At 47.0% G+C, this 23,694-nt stretch overlaps 10 protein-coding genes across 10 annotated transcripts; 3 read left to right on the plus strand and 7 right to left on the minus strand.

The window, feature by feature from the left end:
- Positions 1-630: 630 nt before the first annotated feature.
- On the minus strand, positions 631-1,383 carry EYB26_001804 (uncharacterized protein; the record flags this gene model as incomplete). Its single annotated transcript, XM_054261112.1, has 1 exon — positions 631-1,383. The coding sequence occupies one exon, from the start codon at positions 1,381-1,383 to the stop codon at positions 631-633; it is 753 nt and encodes a 250-aa protein (XP_054117087.1).
- Positions 1,384-4,971: 3,588 nt separating this feature from the next.
- On the plus strand, positions 4,972-6,894 carry EYB26_001805 (uncharacterized protein; the record flags this gene model as incomplete). The annotated part of the gene is made up of 6 exons (XM_054261113.1): positions 4,972-5,308; positions 5,362-5,471; positions 5,529-6,134; positions 6,202-6,522; positions 6,575-6,647; positions 6,707-6,894. The coding sequence occupies 6 exons, from the start codon at positions 4,972-4,974 to the stop codon at positions 6,892-6,894; spliced, it is 1,635 nt and encodes a 544-aa protein (XP_054117088.1).
- A 1,135-nt stretch (positions 6,895-8,029) lies between these two features.
- On the minus strand, positions 8,030-8,396 carry EYB26_001806 (uncharacterized protein; the record flags this gene model as incomplete). Its single annotated transcript, XM_054261114.1, has 2 exons — positions 8,030-8,103; positions 8,162-8,396. The coding sequence occupies 2 exons, from the start codon at positions 8,394-8,396 to the stop codon at positions 8,030-8,032; spliced, it is 309 nt and encodes a 102-aa protein (XP_054117089.1).
- Positions 8,397-8,838: 442 nt separating this feature from the next.
- On the minus strand, positions 8,839-9,360 carry EYB26_001807 (uncharacterized protein; the record flags this gene model as incomplete). The annotated part of the gene is made up of 1 exon (XM_054261115.1): positions 8,839-9,360. One exon carries the CDS (start codon positions 9,358-9,360, stop codon positions 8,839-8,841), a length of 522 nt encoding a protein of 173 aa, XP_054117090.1.
- A 653-nt stretch (positions 9,361-10,013) lies between these two features.
- Positions 10,014-11,323, minus strand: EYB26_001808 (uncharacterized protein; the record flags this gene model as incomplete). Its single annotated transcript, XM_054261116.1, has 3 exons — positions 10,014-10,334; positions 10,400-10,885; positions 10,949-11,323. The coding sequence occupies 3 exons, from the start codon at positions 11,321-11,323 to the stop codon at positions 10,014-10,016; spliced, it is 1,182 nt and encodes a 393-aa protein (XP_054117091.1).
- Positions 11,324-11,536: 213 nt separating this feature from the next.
- Positions 11,537-12,250, minus strand: EYB26_001809 (uncharacterized protein; the record flags this gene model as incomplete). The annotated part of the gene is made up of 3 exons (XM_054261117.1): positions 11,537-11,687; positions 11,750-11,927; positions 12,022-12,250. 3 exons carry the CDS (start codon positions 12,248-12,250, stop codon positions 11,537-11,539), a joined length of 558 nt encoding a protein of 185 aa, XP_054117092.1.
- A 1,532-nt stretch (positions 12,251-13,782) lies between these two features.
- On the plus strand, positions 13,783-14,266 carry EYB26_001810 (uncharacterized protein; the record flags this gene model as incomplete). Its single annotated transcript, XM_054261118.1, has 3 exons — positions 13,783-13,845; positions 13,924-14,045; positions 14,119-14,266. 3 exons carry the CDS (start codon positions 13,783-13,785, stop codon positions 14,264-14,266), a joined length of 333 nt encoding a protein of 110 aa, XP_054117093.1.
- Positions 14,267-14,421: 155 nt separating this feature from the next.
- EYB26_001811 (uncharacterized protein) lies at positions 14,422-16,103 on the minus strand (the record flags this gene model as incomplete). The annotated part of the gene is made up of 5 exons (XM_054261119.1): positions 14,422-15,117; positions 15,188-15,508; positions 15,572-15,752; positions 15,830-16,044; positions 16,095-16,103. The coding sequence occupies 5 exons, from the start codon at positions 16,101-16,103 to the stop codon at positions 14,422-14,424; spliced, it is 1,422 nt and encodes a 473-aa protein (XP_054117094.1).
- A 777-nt stretch (positions 16,104-16,880) lies between these two features.
- On the minus strand, positions 16,881-20,231 carry EYB26_001812 (uncharacterized protein; the record flags this gene model as incomplete). The annotated part of the gene is made up of 9 exons (XM_054261120.1): positions 16,881-16,901; positions 16,958-17,188; positions 17,506-17,563; positions 17,627-17,886; positions 17,939-18,250; positions 18,306-18,984; positions 19,037-19,292; positions 19,361-19,579; positions 19,673-20,231. The coding sequence occupies 9 exons, from the start codon at positions 20,229-20,231 to the stop codon at positions 16,881-16,883; spliced, it is 2,595 nt and encodes an 864-aa protein (XP_054117095.1).
- Positions 20,232-20,870: 639 nt separating this feature from the next.
- On the plus strand, positions 20,871-22,032 carry EYB26_001813 (uncharacterized protein; the record flags this gene model as incomplete). The annotated part of the gene is made up of 2 exons (XM_054261121.1): positions 20,871-20,901; positions 20,954-22,032. 2 exons carry the CDS (start codon positions 20,871-20,873, stop codon positions 22,030-22,032), a joined length of 1,110 nt encoding a protein of 369 aa, XP_054117096.1.
- Positions 22,033-23,694: the final 1,662 nt, after the last annotated feature.

A 23,694-nucleotide genomic window follows, 5' to 3' on the forward strand; every position in this document is an offset into this window, starting at 1 on the left:
CTGAATCTGCATTAAATAGTTAACTACTTAACTAAGTATCCATCTAGTTGCTTAATCATGTCCAAACGGGTTTGGCGATGAGGAACAGTTCAGTCCCAGGAGCGGCTGATGTTGGGTTCAAACATCCAGTCCCTGATCCATGGATGAGCATTGGCTTCTCTCTCAGGCCGACCAGTGCATATGTCCACTAAATCCTGCGCAGGATCATCCACTTTCTGAGGCTCACATTGCTGGAAGGTTTGCACTATTTTTACAGCGTCGTCTGAACTCATAACTAGTTAATGGAGGTGCTGCTCGGTGCTTAGGTCTTGAGAACGTGAGTGGGACGTGAGGCAATGTATTGTATTCTGTGTGTCTATCTAAGGAGAAAATCTCTACATTAAGAAGTAATTGGTATTCAATAAGAGTAAATAGCTAAGTAGAATCCGATATTATCATAGTCAGCTCCGACTGACACGACTTGGCGATGACACGGTTTTTCCGAAGCACCGTCAAGAGATCGTTTAGTTTATTTTCAAACCCTAAGGCTACCGTAAACTCCGAATTCAGACATAGTTTCGATCGTACATGTAAAACAAAAATAGAGATGGCATAGCAAAAGAATAGACAACAAATGGAATAAAGTTGATATCACCACGCTTCCCGGTCCCTCACTTCATCATAGAGCTCCTTGACTCGCTCGTAGTCAGCCTTTACTGCATCCTTCGGATATGGCACACCATCTGTCGGGATGGATTTCAGCCATTTGCGCACGGCTAAATCGCACTGCTCTGCCATTATATCTGCCTCTATTTTGTGATTTAAGAACCAGTTGAGAAAAGTCAAGTTCCCTCTAACACTTAGGATATCAATAACCTCTTCCGGTGCTTTAGAAAGATTGTCGTAACTGAGAGAGCTCAGCCGTAACCCATAGGCCTTTTTAAATCCTTTCGATGCAGTCTCAAATTGAACTTGATTGTCCGGCCGATCTGTGTACTCCAGGGCTTGGTAATCATTCAACACGTCTGCACCATGGACGATCTCGTTTCGGTCAAAGCGGGCTGCATCATGGGTCTTTTTTATGATTCTCTCAAGCTCAGAAACACGAACCTTCCACAGTAGCCTGTTCCGACCGGCTACCTTTTCCTTCTGATCAACAAGTTCTTTGGCCTGCTCAGCCGTCTTTTTCTTCTGATCAGTCAGTTCTTCGGCTTGCTCCGTCAGTTTCTTCTCCATTCTGGCCATACGCTCCTCCATAGTCTCAACCAAGGTGAGAGCTCCGTCGTTTCCGATGCGCCGTGTATTACTGTCCATTTTCCAGACGGCTGTTGTGGAAATTTCGTCACGAACGTATTTCTCGAGGTCAGTTCCGTTTTTGAATCTGGTATTGGACATATCATGCATCTTCTAGTACATGAATTCGCACTGGTGACGACTCGGATATTTAAACCGTCAGTCTTCCATTCTTTCTTCAAGGATCAGTTGTTCAAGGATTAAGAAAAGAAATGTAAAACAATCCCTCACATGTTTCCCTTTATCGAAATATTTGAGCGAGAACTGACCATTGTTGGCCCTCCATGCCCGTTTCAGGTTCTCGCGAGGCTGTCATCTTTACCTCTCCGTCTACAGTTTCGAATGCTGGTCCGAGTGTCCCGTGTCCTGGCTAGGAAATGTATGATGATGTGGAAGAAGAAGTCGATGATGAAGGAGTAATGCAGTATACCTAGGTATGAAATCAAATAGGAAATTGTCAGGAGATACCAATATCAGCCTTTTTAGAGAGAGGATACCTTGTTATAGTAGAAACTTCCAGCTTCATTTTACCTATTGTTATTCCTTTTAGATGAGCTCAGCTCGCTGTTGGTACAATCGTTATAGTCCAAAGACCAATACTTTTCTTTCTCTTCATGGCTGCTTTTATAATTTGTTATATGTATCAAAAGAGATATCAAACAGGGGTAATATCAATTGAACGGGAACAGCTCATGTTAAAGCCTATGCCATAGATAAAGAAATATCAGGTTACGGAGCAACCGGTGACTAAAGAATCTGCTTACTGACTGGTGGAGAGATCTCCTGACATAGTATACCCAGGCTCAGCGGCCGCTACGCATGATAACGTGGCTAAATCGAAAGATTGTCCTGAAAGGTTTTGTGAACGCTGCTCACACATACCGATTAGCATGTTACACAGCTCAATATCAAAGATGGCCCTCACACAATGTACTTGTATTCCATTCCTTCATTGCCGTCGGTTCATCCTCTTCCGGCACCTTTGAGGCAGCCGGCGTTTCCAGTAGATGCGGACGCGCTCGAAATGAGAAAGCAGAAAATAGAAATCAAGAGGGCGGTCACTGATGCTGCTAATACTGTTGATTTTCTGGCTTCTGTGGTGGGGATAGCTTGAATGATTGTGGTACTTCTGTATTATTTTGATGCAGAGTAGTTTCTCTTCAATGGATCTTGGCTGAAACCCAATGTGGACCGTTGGATCAATGTAGGGGGACCGCTGAGGTACCAGACATGGGCAGAGAATCAGCGCGCCGACAAGCAATCCGAGGTGGGCAGTATAGGAAGTCGAGAGCAATTGGCTTTGAAGGCCAGATGCCGATATTGAATAAATATACAAGTGTAACCGTGGCTGTAGAACAATCTGTGAGGAGTGGAGAATAGAAATAGAAGGACATAGCATCGAACCATCCCAGAAAGCGACAAGGGCTATAAGGTTTCAAGTTCTGCTAGCAGCAATCAATAATCATAGGTTGACTGAGATATTTACCAGTTGTTGGGCTCCTTTGAACCATAGTATTTCAGTTCTTCATGATCGGATTAGGCTCCGTACGTATGTCGCGGAAGCGGCTGTCTATGGAAAGAGCGGCTGCCTGCGTAAGACAGGAGGTATATAGTCACCACCTCCTGCTTTTCACTTTACACTTTTCCTTTCATCTTTCACATTCATCTCCGACATCAGTACGGTACGAATCTCTTAAACCAGACTTTCTTCCCACGATATAGCTTCGCAACGCATCCTCATACCTCCCCATCTCTCATAATCAAAATCAAAATCAAACGAAAACGGAACAGCCTCCGCCAGGCGCGCTCACGATACGAATCTGGTCCCATGTCGCATCGTTAAATTCTGAGAGAAACTAATGACATCAAAGAGTGAATATATTTGCCGATGTACACTGGTGGAAGCTTTTGATGGTCCCCGGTGTGTTGTTGATAATCGGCGCCTTTTGCCACCGATTGTACGCATCTATTCTCCTGGCTATCTTACGAACTCCATCACTAACAATTCAATCACTCTACAGTAAAAACGCGCCTACAATGAAGATCACAAAGGTGGCCGAGTCCTCAGACACCACCACCAACATCACCACTACTACCGCTCCAACACAACGGTGGTCCGGGAGCGCTCCATCACCACAACAACTACTACTGCCCCTGAGCGGGAGGAAGGAAATTGGGAGGGGGAATGACTCGGGTGCCCCCCCTCCCCGGCATCTCATCTGGACAGAATTGGCTTTTGAAATTTAAGGGTTTCGTTAGGGAGAATATTAAAGCGATAGTACCATGAGGATTGCACACGGGAGCCCCCCAAAAACATGAATTAATGATTGTATGAATAACGTTGTATATATTATGATTAACATCCGCAGAAAAGATTGACCGGTACAATTTGTTGGTTCACAAAATCATATAGGGTTGGGGTAGATTGTTGATTTGTACTGGGGCGGCCGGATTCGGCTTGCCCCCCGGGATCATCGTATTATTGGGGCTAACGCTGGCCATACCTAACAGGTTTAGCAGTATACGGATTGTTGGGCGTGGCCAGAGTACTCTGTATATAAACCCTGGTCCGTCACTCAACTGCCGTCATTCGTGAATATCTTCAAAACTTTCCGGCGGCCTCAATTAACGCAGCCTCAAGCCCACTGCCCGAGAGCTGAAAAATTGGTTGATCATAGCGTTGAACAAAATCACAAAACGAAATCTCCATTATTACATCGAGCCTGTACACTCTATATATGCTAGACCAACGCTTCAGCACTTCAATAGGCAATAGTCTTGGAACTCTCGTCAATTGTTTATCCCCTAGACGATGAGTCGATGACTAGGCGATAATATTTTATAGCCATCCTACTTTATCATTCTTCGGTCTATTTCATCAATATTCAAGCATCTTATATATATATGGCACTTTATGGCTAGCCACTGAGTGATATCTCTGTAGATTGCGCTGATATTACAGAGTGAGGATATTGAGGTTGAATCATGCATCAGCTAACGTCCAATTCCACATGATGACTCACAAATTTGGGCCAGCCACGACGCAAATGGCACCTAGCGCGACATTAGTGGACTACGTAGTATTCTTTCTGCGAGGACGAGGTCCTTTCTAATAGACCAGCCGATTGGGCAACAGTATCTAGGATCTACTAGCGAATGCATGGGTTGTCTTGATTGCATCAAAAGGAGCGCTGCCTGTGAGGCTGTGAGTCAATGGAACTGCTAGTAGAGTCCATGCAGTCTCCGAGATCTAGGCATCGTTGGCCAGGAATCCACTGAAATCGCCAGGGGTGGATCTTGGTAGGGCTCGGGTGCTCGGCCGAGCAGATGTGTCATTTTCATATCGGGGGCCAGTCGAGCATGTCGATCGAAGAATCGCAGCCAATACGATCGCGCCCACTCCTGGAGAGATCCTGCTCCACTTTCAGCGTGGCTTGCGGCACAAGTGGAGCTCGGGAAGATCGATACCCTTTTTAGTTTAGCTTACCCTTGACCAGAACAAAGAAATGAGTTCTGATATTAGTCCCTTTCGGCTGCAATACCGAGAAAGAGATGTGAAGATGTAGTGATGGATGGATTTTTCGCTATATTTTATGCTGACCCCCAGCCAGAAAGTGACGATGAAAGTTGTTCTCACTCTATTACCAGCACTGGACTGAAAGGGATTTGTTGGAGTGTCTTAAGTTTTGATTCAATAGCATGTCAGCATTCAGCGTTCGCGATGCGCCATTTGGCCAGCTATGTCGATTAGTTCTCGGTCGCCGGGTCTTTCTTTACCCTGACGAGAAGGAGGGATTCCAGTTTCAGCCGCCCGAAGAAACACCTGTTGAAGCAACTACGCTTCACACGAACAGCAGCTCTACAGACACGCATGCCGATGTCGAGAAAGCTGAGCCTGTGCCGTCGCCAGGCCAGTCAAAGTCTGGCTACCAGATTGTTGGTTGGTATGGCGAAACCGATCCTGAAAATCCGCAGACGTGGTCACTGGCAAAGAAGATTGTTACATTTTCGCAGATCTGCCTTCTTACCTTTTCCGGTCAGTTTTGACGAGGGCCTTGGTAAGATTTTTGTTGTATTGACCAGATATAGTATACTGTGGATCCGCAATCATCACTCCAGCTCAGCCAACTTTTGTGAAGGTTTTCGGTGTGAGCACCCAAGAATCGTCTTTGGCTCTCTCGATGTATGTTTTAGGATATGTAAGTATATCCCTAGGTTATCGGCAGAGATCTGCAAACTCACAAAGGCGTTTCTAGGGTGTTGGCCCATTATTTTTTAGCCCTTTGTCGGAAATACCCGCAGTTGGACGGAATATCCCGTACTTCGTTTCGTTTACGCTGTTCATAATCATCACCGCTGTGACCACTCAGGTGTCGAATTTTGCAGGATTAATTGTCTTGCGGTTTATTCAGGGGCTGTTGGGTGGCCCAGTCTTGGCAACAGGAGGAGCCTCAGCTGGCGATATCCTTTCTTTCCCCAAAATTCCGTATGGTCTCACTTTCTGGGGATGTGCAACTCTGGCAGGACCCGCTTTAGGTCCGCTTTTATCTGGGTTCTCAGTGCCTCTGAGCTCCTGGAGGTGGTCTATGTATGAGCTTCTCATTCTCTGTGGCTTTACGTGGATTCTTCTGTTCTTCTTCCTTCCAGAAACCAATGCCGACTTCATTCTCTTGAACCGAGCTAAACGCCTACGCAAATTAACCGGGAATGAGAATCTTCGATCGGACTCGGAGATTAAGCAAGGAAATATTCACTTCCTGTCGCTTCTCGGTGGGTATTTGACTACGCCTTTCTTGGTTACTCTAAAGGATCCGTCGGTTGCCTTTATCAATGTCTACACCGGTCTTATCTACGGCATTTTTGTAAGTGTTGAGCAGCAAAGAGTATAGGGATTGGTTGCAGGAGAATGAACTAACAAATAGCTCTTAGTACTCATACTTTGAATCATTCCCAATTGTTTATACCCAGATTCACGGATTCTCTTTGGGTATTATGGGCACCATCTTTTTGTGTGTTGTTGTAGCCTGCTTCTTCGGAGCCGGCTCATACTTGGCCGTCGTGAAGTTCCACTATGAGCCGTACTTCTACCAGAACGGAATCGGCTCCCCTGAACATCGACTTCTTCCTGCCGTTTTTGCGGCCTTGATTGCGCCGTGTGGAATTCTTATTTTTGCTTGGACGTCTCACGATTGGATTAATTGGGTTGCTCCCACGATAGGAATTGTTCTCTACATGTCGTGTGTCTTTGTGGTAGGTGAACTGACAAGCCGCGAGAATACCCATGTACTAAAGGCTTTTCTAGATTACGATGTGTATTTTCATCTATCTTCCAATTTCTTATCCTCGCTATGCAGCGAGTTTGTTTGCTGCAAACTGTGAGTTGGAAGTTCTTGTCCATGGTTATTAAACAGGCGTTGTCTAATAAGCTTCCTAGCATTCCTTCGCAGCGCTGTGGCTTGTGGTGCCATTCACTTCTCGCAACCATTATTCAACAATCTAGGTATTGGGAAGGGATGTAGTCTCCTCGCTGGCTTGACGTGGGCCTGTTTCTTTGGCATTTTGATTCTTTGGAAGTATGGCGACAAACTGAGAGCTAGGAGTACATTTGCACAGGTTTATTAATGGGTGTATATCACCAGAGAAATGCGAGCTCTGGTGTGAAGGATTACGGACTGTGGATTCTGAGATTCGGAATGATTATATTCTTTCAAATTTGGTAAGATTTAGAAACGTTTTAATAGATCATCAATAGAAAAAAAAATTGGGGAGGAGAATAACCTTGCTTTGTATAACATCTTTTACTGCGATGCTTCCAGACTGCTATGAATTGTACAGGGGAAGGATGTCAAATTGAGGCTGTATCGGCACAGGAACGGATCCAACTTCAACGCAACATCCCAGGGTTGGACTACTGACTCCCAATACGCTGATTGGCACCGATGGACTTCTAGAAACCTCAATGGAAGGATACAAACAAGTATGCAAGTAAAGCACCGCGTTCAAAATGTGGGCATCTCTCGTCTATGAGGTTGCTGTCAACTTGCTGATCAGAGCACAACCCGCTAACTGGCAGGCTGCACGGCAAACACAATCGTGAATTAAATGGACTTCTTCTCCCTTGGTTGGAAGCACAGAATGTTCTCATTACGTCTAATTCAGTTCACATGTTGACTAACGTACTCCTACTACTACTACTGCTACTACTACTACTACTACCACCACTCACACATAGTCACTGATAAAACTCATACCCCTGAATCGCCGCCTTCCACCCTTCTGACTCAGGATTACTGCTAAGATCACAAATATGCGGAGCCCCCTCCATCAAAGCCAAACCAGCAGTGACTCCTGCGTCTCGAAGTGCATCGTAGGTACCTTGAGACTGCTGCCAAGGGATCAAATAATCATTTGTTCCATGAATCAAGAATGTGGGCGTATGATAGTTGCCCCGCAAGATCTGGGCCCGTGGACTGACTCGGACGATTTCATCCAGAGAAGGCTGCGAGAGAGCATTCCAGTCTCGGATGTTATGAGTTGCGCTGTTCTTTTTGCTGGGGAGGCCGCCGATAATTATGGGGAGCGTTTGGGCTTTCCAGTTGATGTGCAGAACGATGCGACAACGGGGGTCGGTGCGGATGCGGGGGTCAGATAGTGGCTCCCAGGCACCGACGACACCGTAGTTGGTGATTTGTTCGGTTAGTTAAGTCAGGTCAGGACATCGGATTTGATTTGGAATGGGGGGACTCACGGGCTCATCTTAGATTGCTTCGAGCGGATCGTATTTATCTCCCTGATCTTCTGCGCCGATGGGCTGGATGGGATTTCTCCACCCTATTGAGAGGTTAGAAAACCCAATTCCCCCTTCAAAGAGAATTAAATTTCAACTTACACTCATCTTCATAGTTTGTCGGGCAGTAAAATGCCAAGATTGCCTCTGGTGGCCTCAACCCTCTTTCTGGAGCAGTCCATGCCAATGACATTGCCAATTGTCCACAGGACGACCATCCGACGACGACGACTCTCTCACCATCAATCTGGATTGTCTCATTTGGGAGTGTGACATGCGGCAGTTTGTTTCTGGCCCAATCAAGTCCATCACAAATGTCGACCATAGGCCGGCCCATCGACAAGTCTGACTTCAGTACAGAGCGAATGATCCAGGCTCACCGGGAGAAACCCCTTCTCCAGCAAGAGGCGAGTCTGAGCTGGTCGAATGTCTTTGCGGGAGAAGATTATATGACTACTTCCATGTATCATCAGAGCTGTGCACCAGTAGTCAACATACGCGTGAAAAGTCTGGGCAATCAGGTACATAATTACCGATTGGCGGTTTTTTGTGGGTTGGAACCGGGTTAAGGGGGTAGTAAACATCAGCATGGATCTTTGTGTCGCCAATCGTCTTGTACACGACTATCTTCACAGCCGCCTTCACCGTGGGATTTTTGGTCTCGCCCGGGGGGGAGGGAGGGGGGGGGGGGGAGGATTTGAAAGCAGCAATCACCCAGACGGTCTTTGACTCGAGGGACTCTCCATCCGTCCACAAAACTTCCCTAAAACCAGCCGCCTTCATCTCCTTTTCCCAATGTTCTCATTCACCAAAGCATGCGTGCGATTATCCTCAAATAGCCACCACCCCTCGAACAATCCAACAACAATATCAAGCCAGAACATGTTTCGTGTGATTTCAACAAGAACAACGGCACCATCCTCGCGGATCATTTTGTTGAGGGTCACTAGCGACTGGTTCAAGCTTCCTATCGCATGAATACAATTCGTGGCAATGATCATGTGGAATGCGTTCTCATACTCCCATTTTGGGGCTTTCTCGATATCCAAAACCTCGGACATTTCCTTGAACTTCTTCTTCGCAGCGGAAACTAGCGACGTCGATATATCGATCAAGACATACTCGAAGGGAATGCCGTGACTTCTGAGGTACTTGATGATGTGCTTCGTCGTACCGCCAGTTCCGGCCCCGATCTCAAGAATTCGAAATTTCCTACCTCCATTCGAATTGGAGAAAGCGGTTTTGAGAAAGTCTCCCAGAAGTAATGTTGGGGTTCGAAGAAGAGGCCAGTTCTCGTACATATCCACCAGAAGTAGTTTGTTCGCTCTCTTTTCGCGGAGACGTACGATACAATCTCACACCTGGGCTGTACTCGTTTAGGGCTGCCAATACCAACCACTTGGCTGCTTACTAGACTAACTGATCACGGTACCTAGAGCCTACTCCACGCGCCTCGTTTTGGTCCCTCGCGCTGCGAGAGAGCACGCTACACCCTCAGCAGCACACCCGACTAGCTCGGGTCATAACCCGCCTGTGTTGGTAAATTAACGGTCAGAGACCGAGTGCGCTAAATGCTAACCCCCGTTGTATCAATCCTTTCTGGTGAGTGACGATGCTAGTGGAAGCGCTGGCTCGGCCGTGTAGGCACTTGAGACGGCAGGGGTTAGTAGAATATATTCATCCTCCCCTCTCATCTACTATCAATTGAGTTTGTGATGTTGATTTAGACTAACACTACTTGCTCTTTCTATTGTTGGTGTTCAGACTTCGTTCATCTGCCCCCCCTAACTAACGTTGGGCGGTATTTATATCAATCCCGGGGCATGCTCGAACATTGTGTTTTAGCACATTTGGTCTTTTGGCTTGTTTTGTTATGTGCGCCCGGCCAGGCACAGTAACGTCTATCTACCGCTTAAAAGCCCTACCCATCCCTATACGTCACGACACATATTCCCTAGCAGGTTCGAATATAAACCCTCTCAAACTTTGTTTTCTCCAAAAACGCGACGCATGCTTGAATCCTAGGGTCATACTCCCCAGTCGCAGGTTTACACACCACCATGATATTGCACAACAGTTCGAGGTTCTGTCGTATTTCGCGCGTCGATGAGAATGCATTATAGCACATGTCTTGTGGGTTTTGCAGGGCGTCGAGCTGGATTTCGGCGGCTAAGGCTAACGGCCGCATGATGAAGAGCGACATTTCTTTGGTGACGAAGATCTTCAAGGGAGGTAGAACACATGTCAGTAAAAGGGTGTTTTCGGTTGCGACTGTCTGCCGTAATGTTTCAGAAGGGGGGACATGGTAAGTGGTACAAGACGAAATTAGGAAAGGCATACTTGTTTTGCATCAGTAACATTAGCCTGAAGAAGAAAGTCGCACATTGCATTCGTCACAGCGACACACGAAGTGCGGTATTCTTTAGCAATAGGGCATAGAAACGCAGCTTTCTGAGATCCAACAATAGCCGTCTTGAGCCAGTCTATTCGAGCGCCTAGGACTATGACACAAGTGAGGACGCGAAGTTCGTCCTCTGGTCCATCGAGAAACTCCTGTTCCGAGAGGAATTTTGACATGATCGCAATATCTCTCCCGATGTTCTCGTGGACAAGGCAAAAATTATAGTCAGATGCGTTATCCCGTACGTATTTCTCAGTCGATTGGTGGTGGCGGCCTCCGTCAACGACAAGTTTCATAGCGAAGATAAAAAGGGAAAAGACGGAAAATCCCTTCGCTACGGTACTCGTAATTCCTTCGGAAAGATAGACGTGCTGGTTTGAATCGGAGTCTATTGTTGGGTTGGGAATTGGGATGGCGGTGCCGATCTAGGTTGGAGTTTTGGTCACAAAGAAAAGCGGCAAGTTTGTAATCAATAGGTATAGGCTTACCCCATTGTCTTTGACTGGTATACAGCATGAAAAACTTGCAGCCGCATTGCAATGCATCGCAAATGCAATCCAGAACGTCCGCCGTATCATCTGAATACATCGCGGGCTATGGTTTTGTGGCAGCCTCATCTGATAGCTATCTAGATATAGTTCGCCTTCTGCTGAGGTCTGATCGAGCACGTCATATCTCAGCAAGCTTAGCAACTGCATAACACGTGCTATGGTTAGAAGCCCTTTTGGTCCGCTGATATGAGTAAATTCGAACCTCGCAACAAGAAGGAAAGCTTGAACCGTCTCAATATTTAAGAAAGAAGAGTTATCGGCTAGAATCTCGGCTTGTTCCAGATGGAACCGCGCTGCTGTGTATGACTCCATTGCTAGGGCTACGGCATATTTTAGGGCCATATATTGGTGCATCTGCATTGGGACGACGGATTGCAAAAATTCCTGCTGGTTTATTAGCATCATATGTTTCTGCACTATATCGAAGTACGGCTGGTATCTGCATCGATAGCCCTAATTAGACGGGGTGTTCATGTTTTTGTCCTAGTGGGCCGGTAGGTAGGTACGTACTGCTGCTCCAGTCCGCTAAGGGGAGTGAGTGGGTTGCTCGAACAGTGGGTTGAATGTGGGGGGATTGTCGTTTAGGCTGGTTAGATTCAAAGCTAGATCTGAAGGAGTCCCATCTGTGCCAGAGCTGTTCACAACATCGATCATGGTGGGCAGCTGATTGTAGTTGCTAAAGAGGCGGCTATCAGCCCAGGATACAGCTCTTTGGAGCGAATCATAGAAAAGTTGTACCTCGGATCAGACTCTGAGAATACCAAATTCGAGTAGTCCATGCCATCGCCTTGTGACAGTGGGTCATACACAAACTGGGAATCCTGCGACGTGTAGCTTGGGGATAAGGCAGAGTTCGGTTTCGTCGACTGAGTCGTGAATCGTAGGCCTTGTTCCTGGAGCTTCGTTTCCGCTTGCACTGCCGTTGTAAGCAAAGGCCAAAGAGAAAAAAAGAGAGAGAGAGAAAAAACGACTGCCACTGAGAAATTCACTCGCGAGGCAGCGATGCTTACGCAGACGGGAGTGAAGCAGGTTCAACGCCGACTTGATCTCATCGCTGTCTGTCTTGTCCGAGGGATAGACGCACGTCAGGCCCGATTTTCGACAGCGATGGCATTGCGGCTTTTCTCGGTCGCAGCGCACCTTGCGCTCGCGGCATAAGTTGCAGGTTGTTCGCTTCAGCTGGGACGAAGTCACTTGTGTTTGCGTTTGATGCTCTCCGGAGGGATTTAGAGACGCCATCGTGTTCATTCCGTTCCGCCTGGGGGTAATCAGTGGGGATCTGCTTGAGGATGTGGATATATAGAGCACGATATCGTCGTTTGCTAGGATCTAGAACCTCCCGCTACTAAGCTTGAGGGGGCTCCGACTTGGGGGCGGGATCTCATTTTGGGCTAATGAGGCGTAGTCTCGCGCGACAACATATGTAGCCCTGTGTCCAGACACACACAATTCGTCTCTCCTGTGGTTAGTCGTCCTAGTCTCCGCTGCCAAACAACGAACAAGCTATGATTACACTGAGCATTGTATGCTTCACTGCAATTCGCTCGAAAATCCCAGCAGAACGGTAGGCTGAAAACTAGGCAGTGCAACTTACTACCTAATCGACCCGTCCTGCCAGTAATAAGAAGTAGTTACTACATATTTACCAGGCATTTTTCTTATCAGTTCATGCGACTCCCCTCGTATTCTCCATAGTACTCTCGCCCCTCAATGACGGGGAAAAACCGGATGTGAAAAGGAGTCAGAGGACGTGTATGTGATCCGCCATCATGATTCTTTTTGATTGCATTTATCCATTATCGCTCCTTGCGCCCTCCCACTTCTTGCCATTTTCAGACACACAATTTATCTGTCTCGTCGGCGGCGTTGGCGATGGAAAAAACATAACGGGCATTCAGCTAGACACTGGTTTGAGCAACCAGGGTTGGTATCCCACATCCCCCTGTCCTCTTTTTCTCTTCCTTTCCGCAAGAATCATACAACTTACCTCCACGAAAATCTTATTGAGCTCCATCATAGCCACCGGCCTACCAGGGCATGTATACTTCCCGGAAGCGAACACTAGATCAACGGTGCTGCGCATTCGCTTCTCCCTAGCCTTCTCCGCTTCGCCTTCCGTGCCCTATCCTAAGAAGTAGTTAGGGGGTGGGCTAGAGCGCATGGATAGACTATACCCCGTTCTGACTAGATGTTGGGGTGGGTGCGTGGAATTGTTGTTATTCGGACAGTTTCATTCAAAGAATGTCATGTCGCTTATCTGATTATACCTTTGATTGCTGTGATCTACCGCTGTCATGGCTATGGTCCACGCTAGTCCAATTCACTGAAGTTGACATCACTGCTGTCTGTCACTAAGCCCTCAGGTCTTTAGTAGATCTATGATTCAAGGTCGATCATCGCTTTGCAAATAGGTCGTACGCGTCGTGTTCGTCTACTATTGCACCGATCTACTTTGGATCAGACCCCGTCATATATATGCGTGATGGATTATTGGACACTGGAGAGGGCGACCTATGGTCCTATGCAGGTACAGTCAGCAAGGAATACCCGGGAATTTGCTTACTAAAAGAATACACATGTAACCTCGTCACCAGACAAGATGCTTACGGAACTCCGTAGGTCGTAGTTAGTTAACGTTAATTTCATTACTCCTACATATAAAGAAGACGTGGGATCAGCCATTGTTTTTGCTTAAATATTCGGCTTGTCAGTAGTCGTACAATTAGTTTACCGGTATCGATCATCGTGAAACATCACTCAATCGCAGCAACATGTCATCACAACCTCTCCATTTAGTGGCCATCGCCACTCTGCAGGATGGCAAACTTCAAGGCGTAAGATAAAGCTTGCCAGATTCTAGTAAAAACAAAAAAAAAAAAAGGCTAATCGATTAACTAACTCCTCGTTTCCAGGCCCTCGACGCAATCAAAACCCTAACCGAGGAAGCCCACAAAAACGAGCCCGGTCTCTTGCGATACTTTTGCTTCACGACCAAGAATGAACAGGGTCAAGACCAGGTTATTTTTGTTGAAAAGTAAGTAGCTACCTCTCCCGTCCCCACCTTTATCATTGTTACAAAACCCAGCTAACAATGACGTTTGCGATAGATATTCCGATGAAGAAGTGCACAAGGTTCACCATGCCACGGCGCATTTCCAGGCCTTCGGAAAGAAAGCTGCGGAGTTTCTCGCTGGACCTCTTGTGATCAGATCCGGAAATTATGCTGCTGGGTTTGAGAATAGGGCGAATTTGTAATTTTTTAATATGCTCAAGTACATGATTCGGTTTGCATGCTCTTTGATATTGAATGAGATGAGAAGAAGGTCTTTGGATTAAACACGAGATATCTATCTATGTGAAAAAAAAAAAAAAAAAAAAAAAAATGACAAACCCACTTCTAGAAGACATGATTAAGCCGTCTCACTAGACTCATTCTTCGGCGTGGACATAACCATCATACCAGTCGACTCATTACTCTTCCCCATCACCCCAGGCACAGTATCAAACATGCTCCAATCTCCAATCTGCTCATCCACAAACTGAGCCTTATCCAACCCAATCATCTCGACTTCTTCATCAACTCGCAACTGCATCCCGGGGATATACTTGAGAATTAAAAGCAAAATGCACGAGACGGTGAAGGAATACGCCGAAATAGCCGCGATCTCAGCAAGCTGCAGATAAACCTGTTTGCCATTTCCATCAATAGCACCGGGGGCGATCGAAACACCGTCGAGCGCGGAGATGGAGGACGTAGCGAATATACCCGTCATGAAAGCACCGCATATGCCGCCGATACCGTGCAGCTTAAATACTTCCATTCCGTCGTCAATATGCATCCATTCATTGATATTTTGAAGTGATGCACAGACGACAGCGGTAATGAAGCCGATGACTGCAGCGAGCCAGACGGAGACGTAACCGGCTGCAGGGGTGATGCCGACGAGACCAGCAATGGCGCCTTCGCATGCACCAACAACAGAAAACTTGCCCTTGTTGCGGATGTAGTCAACGAGGACCCAGCCGATGACGCCGGTGCAGGCAGCGGTGTTGGTGTTGAAAGCTGCGACCATGGCTCGGACTGATGCGTTGAGCGCGGAGCCTCCCTATTCCAAATCAGTCAAAAACTTATGTCCAGCTAGCTAGCTCATCAAGGAGATAGAAGAGACGGCTTACGTTAAAGCCAAACCATCCAAACCAAATCAACACAGTCCCCAAAAACACCAACGTCGTATTATGAGCTTTGCCATGCGTATGTTCTCCATGGTGCTTGCGCTTTCCTAGGACAAAAGCATACGCAAGTGCCGCCCAACCAGAAGAGATATGCACTGGACCACCACCGGCAAAGTCAAGAGATGGGAGGTTGTATAACCAGCCATTAGGGTTCCAGGTCCAGCAGGCGATGGGGCAGTAGACGATGGTGGCCCAGAAGAAACTGAATATGAGGGAAGGGATGATGTTTCCTCGTTCGAAGGCGCCGCCGACGACGATCATGACCTATGCGACTATTCTTAGTATGGAAAAAAAAATTTTCTGTCTTCGGGAGACAGCATGGCATACCGTGCAAGCGCAAAAGAGGAGCTGGTAAAGACAATAAACAATCTCCGGGAGCACATTCGAGCCCGGCGATGGCGCAACGAGGACATTTTTCATCCCAAAGGCGCTAAGAGTACCAATGAAGGGACCAGCATCTCGACTAAAAGCGATGGAATATCCCCAAAACATCCATTGAAACGTAGTCCTGAACCAATCAGCCACTTCTCTCTCTCTCTCTCTCTCTCTCAGTGACTACGTAGGAGGAGGGGAAGGGGGACATACACAGCAACAACCATCAACGACTGAAAAAGAAGCGCCAAAGCTGACTTTCTCCGCGCAAGACCGCCGTAGAGCAACCCAATTCCGGGAATAATTAGCCAGACAATGAAACCGCAAAATACGATGTAGGCGTAATTGAATTCGTAGCCGGCATATTGAGCGTTTACGTCTACTTCTAGCGGGTTTCCGCCCTTGGGAGAGGAGGAATCATACACCGGCTGTTGACGTTAGTTGCTGCAACGATTTGAAGAGCATTTTGGGGACGTACAGCTGCCATGATTGACTGTTAGGTATTGTCTACCAGACAAGGTCGTGTCCAGATGCCTAGGTAGGTCAACGTAACTACGATAATTCTCAACCGGGGCGGACGTGGGGAGCACCGCCACTATATAACCACCCATCAGCTCTATCCATAGCTTTATCTCTATCCATGTGTCAGACGTCAGTTAGTTATCATACTTAACTTTAACTCTCTTGGCAATTGAGCCATGGCCTGAAGTTAGAACCATCCTCTCCACCAACTTCCATTGATGGTAGTGAAACGACCAGCCCAAATCTCTTGGCCTGATAAGGACTCGCCTATCCCTAAGTATTATTGAGCCATAAGCTGAATAACAATGGGGAATAGAACCCAAATGTTCGGAACTCTTGGGAGTCTGTGTCTTATCAGTTATCGCATTGGGAAATTATTTCCTATTTGGGTGTAGTGAGATGGCTTATCGCGCACAACTTTAGGGTTCGTTTGCTCTTAGTAAGGGAATTAACTTAAGAGTTACCGGGGGTTTGCATGATACTTCATTATGGAGAATAGTTAGTTATAACTATTGGAAGGATGTGATGAAAAATTGATCAGGCTGAGATAGAAAAAGGAAAATGACAACGGCAGAGTTGAAACAACCAAAGAACAACCACTCGCACAAAATGACACCATCTTCAACTGTAATCCATGTCAGACTGTTAGGTAGGCATGCCTCACTCCGTGTTATAACTCCAAACCCTAATCGATGTACGCACCTCGCCACCTTGTGAGCATATGAGCTTGCCGGTAACGAAATTAATGCTCGGTTTCAAGTCCCTTGAGAAGATCAGCATCACTCTTCTCTCATGGATTCTCTTAATCAGGGCACTGACATAGGGGAGTTTGTTCCCGGTCGTCAAGGTAGGGAAACGGTAGCCGACAATCGCAGCGTCAATTTCGGCTTGCGCTTTCTTCTGGACGTGAGGGAATTTCATCATCGCGAGCATAAAGACAATCAACGCTGTGACTGTGGTATCAGCACCACCGGCATACACAGCAGCAGCAGCCTCCCTGATAGCCGTTTCATGGTCTTGTTCCGATTTCGCAATCTGCTCAGCCTTCTCCTAGTACTCTGTGACATGGGTAAATTATACGAGCTTCAAGTTCAAACTACAGTACAGGTGCCAAAATAATACATACATAACAAGTAAACTAAGGGTATTCGCAGTAATAATAGCCATCCATATGTGGAGGTTTTTCGCCAAAAAGCACAGAAACCAACAATCAAAAATCTTGCACATAACGACCTCTTCCCACTCTTCATTAAACTGTTTTACAGGTTCGCTTTCTCTGCCAAAGCGGTTCTTCGGGCTGTGCGTGTCGACACGTTGACCTCTGTCTCGGCGGATCGGGCTGCGCTTTGGAATAGTTGTCGACCTACAGTGTCGGTCATAAAGAGTACACGGGAAGAGACAGTAGCTCCGTCTCGACGGTTTTTGCTGGACAACATTAATATCAACCTCAGACAAGGAAGAATGATAAAATTGAATGGATGTACTCACCCCTCGCGCCTCGATTGAGCAATCTTCTCCGTGAAATCCCATAGTCGGCCACGATCAGATAATCTCCCCGTTTTCGGATCGCGTTGTGGTGTCCACTCTGCGGCAAGTCTCATCGTGGCAGGAGTTTTTGGTTGGTCCTTGCTTCGCCCAACTAGAATAATTCCTTCTTCTGCGAATCTTTGGTAGGCATTCTTCAATGACTCCTTGTTCACGGCTTCGAAGTATGAAAGGTCACCTTGATGGTAAAGGGTTTTGCCAAGCTGCGGAAGTTAGTCTTGGGGACGGGAAATAGGAAGAAAGAGTAATGCGTACTAGCTGTGCACTATCCTGAGCCTTGTTTAAATTCACCCAGATATCCGACGGCCCATTCAATGGAGGCGTGAGACCCATTAGTGAAACAGCACCGAGCCATGTAGCTTCGATGAATGGCCAGATCAGGAAGCAGTAGAAATCAAAATTCTCTCTCCCACATTGTCGCTCGGCGTCACTCAGTCCCACTGCTGTAATTTTGCCAGTTGAGTTTCTGGTAATCTTGATGATGTCGTCTTTTTCAAGTCCAGATAGAGATTTCTCCAGGTTTGCTATCAACCCCTCTGGCGGGAAAATGAACTCGCCTCGGAAGAGCTATTCAAGTCAGATGAATACTTTTAAAAATCAAGTAACCAGTAAAAAGACCTACCTGAGAAAGGAAAGTAACCTGGTCCAATAGAGCATCATATGTAATATTCTGATTGGCCGGTCCACCCCCCTGCTTCACCTTTGTATACATTGCGGCTGAAACCAATGCTTCGGGTATGAATAAGTGGATCGTCATATTGCGATAAAACGAAAGTTGAAATCGATCGACGGCGTAAAATGTCGGTTCTGCGAGGCTAGTCACTTCACCAACTAGTTTGGGGCCTAGAACATCCAAGGCACGATCAACGACTTGGGAAGTAGGCGCACGGTAAAAGTGCGCTACACGACCACCCTTTGCGCGAACTCGTTCGCTGAGCCATTCTACACGGCGAACCAGCTCTGCTTTGCCAACACCTCTTCCGCGGAGGGTTAATAAGACTGTACCAACCAATGCAGTAGGCATCATCACGGAAACATCGTTGATGTCTGATAAAACTCTGTAGCCCAAGGCACGTAGAACGCGTCCTCGATCAGCGTAGCTTAATGCGATGCTGGAGCCCAACGCTTGAGACACTTGGATTCGTTGTAATTGTTGTACGAGAAACTCTTTGAGACTCCATGGTTCGTGAAAGCGGACGTCAACTCGGCCCAGCTTCAATGACAGAACAGAAGACTGTGAGAGGAAGTTTGCCAGATTCTCTTTCTGCTTGGGCTGGCCTAAAAGCTCGCTAATATATGATCTAGAAGTATGTCAGTTGAGGTCTCTTTCGGGATTGGGGGGGGGGCACGTACTCTGTTTCGATCACTTTATCGTATTGTGTGCTAACAGGACAGATAATGGTATCCTTGACACGGCCGGACAACAGACTGTCAAGGACGAAGCTCAGAATACCAAACTTGGGGGAGAGCAATTTCCCTGTGCGTGACCGACCACCTTCAATGAAGCACTCAAAATTGTAGCCTTGCTGTAGCAACACATCAATGTACGTTTGCACCAAAGTAGAATACAATTGATCGTCACCAAAACTGCGGCGAATCCACATTGCACCTATGGTCAGATGACTTGTCAGTACACCGTTGTTTTATAGTAACATGACTGAAGAGTTTTAATCTCACCTGCATGCTGCAGAAACGCTCCGACAGCGGGAAAATTGAGATTGTCTCCGGCAACCACAATCGGTAGAGAAATTCCGAGTCGATAGCAAATCACTTGCAAAGAGACATAGTCGACGTGTGATTTGTGGTTGGGCAAGAACACAATTGATTGTTTCTTTTCCGCTGCCGCCTGTGCTACAGACCGTAACCGGAGGACTTCCTCGCTGGACACGTGAATACCTTTGTCCAAATTAGCATACAATGAATGACCACATAGAAAAAATAAAAAAAAATAAAAAAACAAAAAAACAAAAAAAAAGGTAGACCGCTCACCTTGGTGGTACGCCCGGGTCAGGAGCTGGGTGGCAATGTAATATGCGCTGCGGATAAACGCATTGCTATCCATCTTGCAAATCATATTATCCATCATTTTGTCCACCACATCGTGCAAGCTCTGTACAATCTCGGTTTTCCGGCGCGATCTCGCTTTCTGGACCGCATCTGGGGTATCGCCATACCATCCTTCCGATTGCTCAACCTGAAGCCTCGCCTCCGCCAGCTCTGCCACTCTGTTCTTCAACAAAGGACTTTCCACGATCAAACGCTTAATGTTGTCCGAATACCCCGGGTAGTAAATCGGTTGACCGATCACCGAATCGTATGCACGCCAACCCGTCCCCGAAACGAATAGACTGACCTCTCGTAAGAAATCAAACGGGCTTTCGCGGAATCGTGCCATGTGTTGCACCAAGTTACGCTCGGTGATGCCATCATCTTCTTGGCTGCCGGATCCCCCAGTGAATCCGGACGGATGGAGTGTCACCTGGTCTCCGACAATTTCCAAGTCGGGCGCCGTCTGGCTGGCGTCAATGGCGTTCTTTTTGGAAGACATGTTCGGTGCGATTGGGATGAGTCGGTGAACTTAAAGTAGTCGGTGAGTGAAACCCAACAATATATCCATGTAGACTGCAGCAGCTAAACGAACGGTTAGGAACAGGTCACATCAACGGTGCAGGCAGACACCCGGTGACGATAACAGTTGACCGTAAGTATTGACGGTCGACATACCGACCTGGTAGACTTAGCATTTGTTGGGTCAATGTCGACGATCAACCCCGGGTGATTTCCCGACGAGATGCGGAGAGAGTTGGACCTCGGCGCGGCGGATGACGTCACGTGATTATGTGCCGGGCAGGTCATTGGCTGAAGCTTCCAAGCTGTGACATTCTTTTCCCTTCGTTGCTTTTTTTGGTGGTTGTCTAAGAGCAAAGTATATCGTGACTCTACACGACCAGTCAATTTACGGCCAATTGACTATATATTGAGTCATGGCATGATGTTTATGAAGCTTACTTTTTCATTTCTTCTTTACCATTCCTGAAAAAGATCCCCGCGAAGTGTAGTCTTCAGACCGGGCCTTCTTCTCCGGCTGCCCCGCGCATAGATTGACAATTACAACGTCAATTTTTTTTTCCCCCCAGTTGCTATCTACCACATGAGCTGTGCCGGTCTATAAACTGCGACTTTAAGCATGTTTAGTTCCACACGGGCGACGCTGAAAAGTAATTAAATACATCTTTCATATGCGCTCCTACAGACACTGACGTTTAGAAGCTGCCACCGCCACTATCTGTCTCAATGGCGGGGCGAGACGATTACATACGTCCTCCTTCGAGGTATTCCGTGATGTACCCTCCCTGCGTGACCGACGACGTCAGCTGCAAAAGTCAATGCGAACAGTCGGCTTAGTTCCTACGATGGGCGCTTTGCATGACGGTCACATGTCTCTGATTCGACAAGCTGCTGCGGAAAACTCGGATATTTTCGTGAGCATATATGTCAACCCGACCCAATTTGGTGTGAACGAGGACCTGGCCAGTTACCCACGGACATGGGAGGCAGACTTGGAGAAGCTTGAGAAGCTTAATACCGAACTGAAGCAAGGAGGAAGTTCGTCCGGTGGCTCGGGAGGAGGAACCATCACTGCGATCTTTGCGCCAACCGGAAAAGAAATGTATCCAACACTGCCGCCGTCGTCAGAAATCAATGGACATGGTTCGTTTGTTACAATTACACCGCTTGCTACCAAGCTAGAAGGAGCATCTCGGCCTGTGTTTTTTAGGGGTGTTGCGACAATCTGCACCAAACTATTCAACATTGTCAAGCCGGACCGAGTGTACTTTGGTCAAAAGGACGTGCAACAATGTGTTATTATCAAGCGAATGGTTAAGGATTTCCACATTGATACAGACGTGCGCATTGGACCCACCGTTCGCCAACCGGATGGATTGGCATTGAGTTCGCGGAATGCATATCTGGGCACCCGGCGAAGGGCCGTTGGCCTTGTGCTATCGCAGGCATTGCACGCGGCAGAAAAGGCTCACAGGGATGGCAAAGTTTCCCGGCAACATATACTGGGAGCTGCGAGGAAAGTCACAGATGCCAAACTATCGGAACAAAAGGGATTGAAGCCATCGGACCGAGCGCTGTTTGAAGTGGACTACATCTCCCTTGCGGATCCGGAGTCGCTTGATGAGGTTGATACCATTGATACTAGTCGAGGGGCTATCTTGAGTGGTGCAGTGAAAATGCTGCCGATTGAAGAAGCTCAAACAGGCGAAAAGCTAGGGGTTGGCGATGATAAGATTGCGGTACGTCTGATTGATAACATCATACTTTCGCCGCGGAAGTGAGACGCTCCAGCAATGAGCATTAGATGCAAGCATTCTTAAACCCCAGGGAATGGGGATTTCCATGTATTATATCTTAGTTAAGTTAACTACTACGTACGAGTACGTAATCATGACATTAAACAATAGTTAACTAAGTTAACTAAACAGTTCAGAGTAAGAGACTTTCGATTGTCATCTCAATTGGCCCGGATGGACCATATCCCCACTTCCCGGGAGTCGGGAACAGCCGAACCTTTTTTCCCTCTTGTTTACTTCTTCTTTTCTTTTTTCTATCTCGACTCGGTTTTGAGTCCATGCTTCTCGCCTTCTAGACCTGCTCTAGTTAACTTAGTTGAGTTAGGTCACCAGCAGCGTCGATGACTACGGTTTGCGTACTACGGCACGTCTACGTAGCAACTATGACCCCCAAAACATGTATAGTTGTCTGTATAAGGTCATGGATCTTTTTCTCACCGCTGGATTAGCCCCGATTCGTTAGTTACTACGTACTCTCGTAGTGCTTCACTGTACGAATTTCTTTGACTGTGTACTACGTCTACGGAGAGCAAAACGCCATCATCTCTCCTTCTGCAGCGCGTGCTGCGAAGAATCGAACGAGCCGAGAATAACCAGAATAAGGCTGTCCAATTCGCCGAGACAGAGGAGGGGGTGGTACGTACTAGTATATCCGTATTCAATGAGGTGCATGAGTAGATGCATCGGCCAGCGTATGGACAGAGTAGCATACTGCGCGTAAAACCTTCGAATCAAAACTCAGAGGTGGCCGAGGTCAAGGAGGCTCGGAGCAAGGGAAAAGGGAGCTAAGCCAAGCCAGCCGCTTTGAAATGCGCCAGACATGTTTTTTTTTCCCTTTTTCTCACTTGTCGGTTCGCTGCGACGCTAAGTTTTAATCCTTGTTCGCGATTCGTTTGAGAATGGTTGTCCGAGTCAGTTGCTTCTGGGCTGGCCGCTTGATGAGTTATCACTGAGCAGACTGTACGAGATTGTACTACGTACGTCCTTCTGGTGTGTTGTTGTAGCATGTAACTTAACTTGATCGAGTCTCGAGTCTTGTCTTGATCGCTCTGTATTCTGTATGTAGTACTACGTAGTAAGTGTAAAATGTCCTTGCTTGCTCCACTGTCTTCTCTTACCTAGGTATGGAGGAGCATGCATTCGCAACAAGCGAACAAGTTACAACACATGAGATGAGCGCATTATTTAATCTGGTCAATCACAAACAGCAGACGGGACCATCACTATAATCTTATAGTTAAAGACTTAGCTCCACGCACTACTCCATACTCATACTGACATTCAGCCCCTCTACTTGGCTAGTTCAATGTTAACTACCGGTAGGCTCGCAGTCTTCCGATCGATATTTCTCTCCTCCTTTGCTCTTCTTCCTTCTTTCTTTTGTCACGTCTCGGCCATATCCACCTCAACCAATTGTCCTTGATTGGAGGTGATATTGTTATAAACTACAGAGTATTCCATCGATACACGCCAATTCTTTGGAAACACACTCATACATATACTCTACCCAGCACTTTATTGTGTCTTGGGCCTTTCCCCTACACCCTCCCGTCCCGACCAATCCAGCCATCCGAATACCGAATTGACAGATTCTATGAACGAGATTGAAAAGAAGGAAATCATATTATATATATCCAGAGAGTCCGC

Source organism: Talaromyces marneffei, chromosome 1 (genome assembly GCF_009556855.1).
Source record: "Talaromyces marneffei chromosome 1, complete sequence".
Taxonomy (NCBI): domain Eukaryota; kingdom Fungi; phylum Ascomycota; class Eurotiomycetes; order Eurotiales; family Trichocomaceae; genus Talaromyces; species Talaromyces marneffei.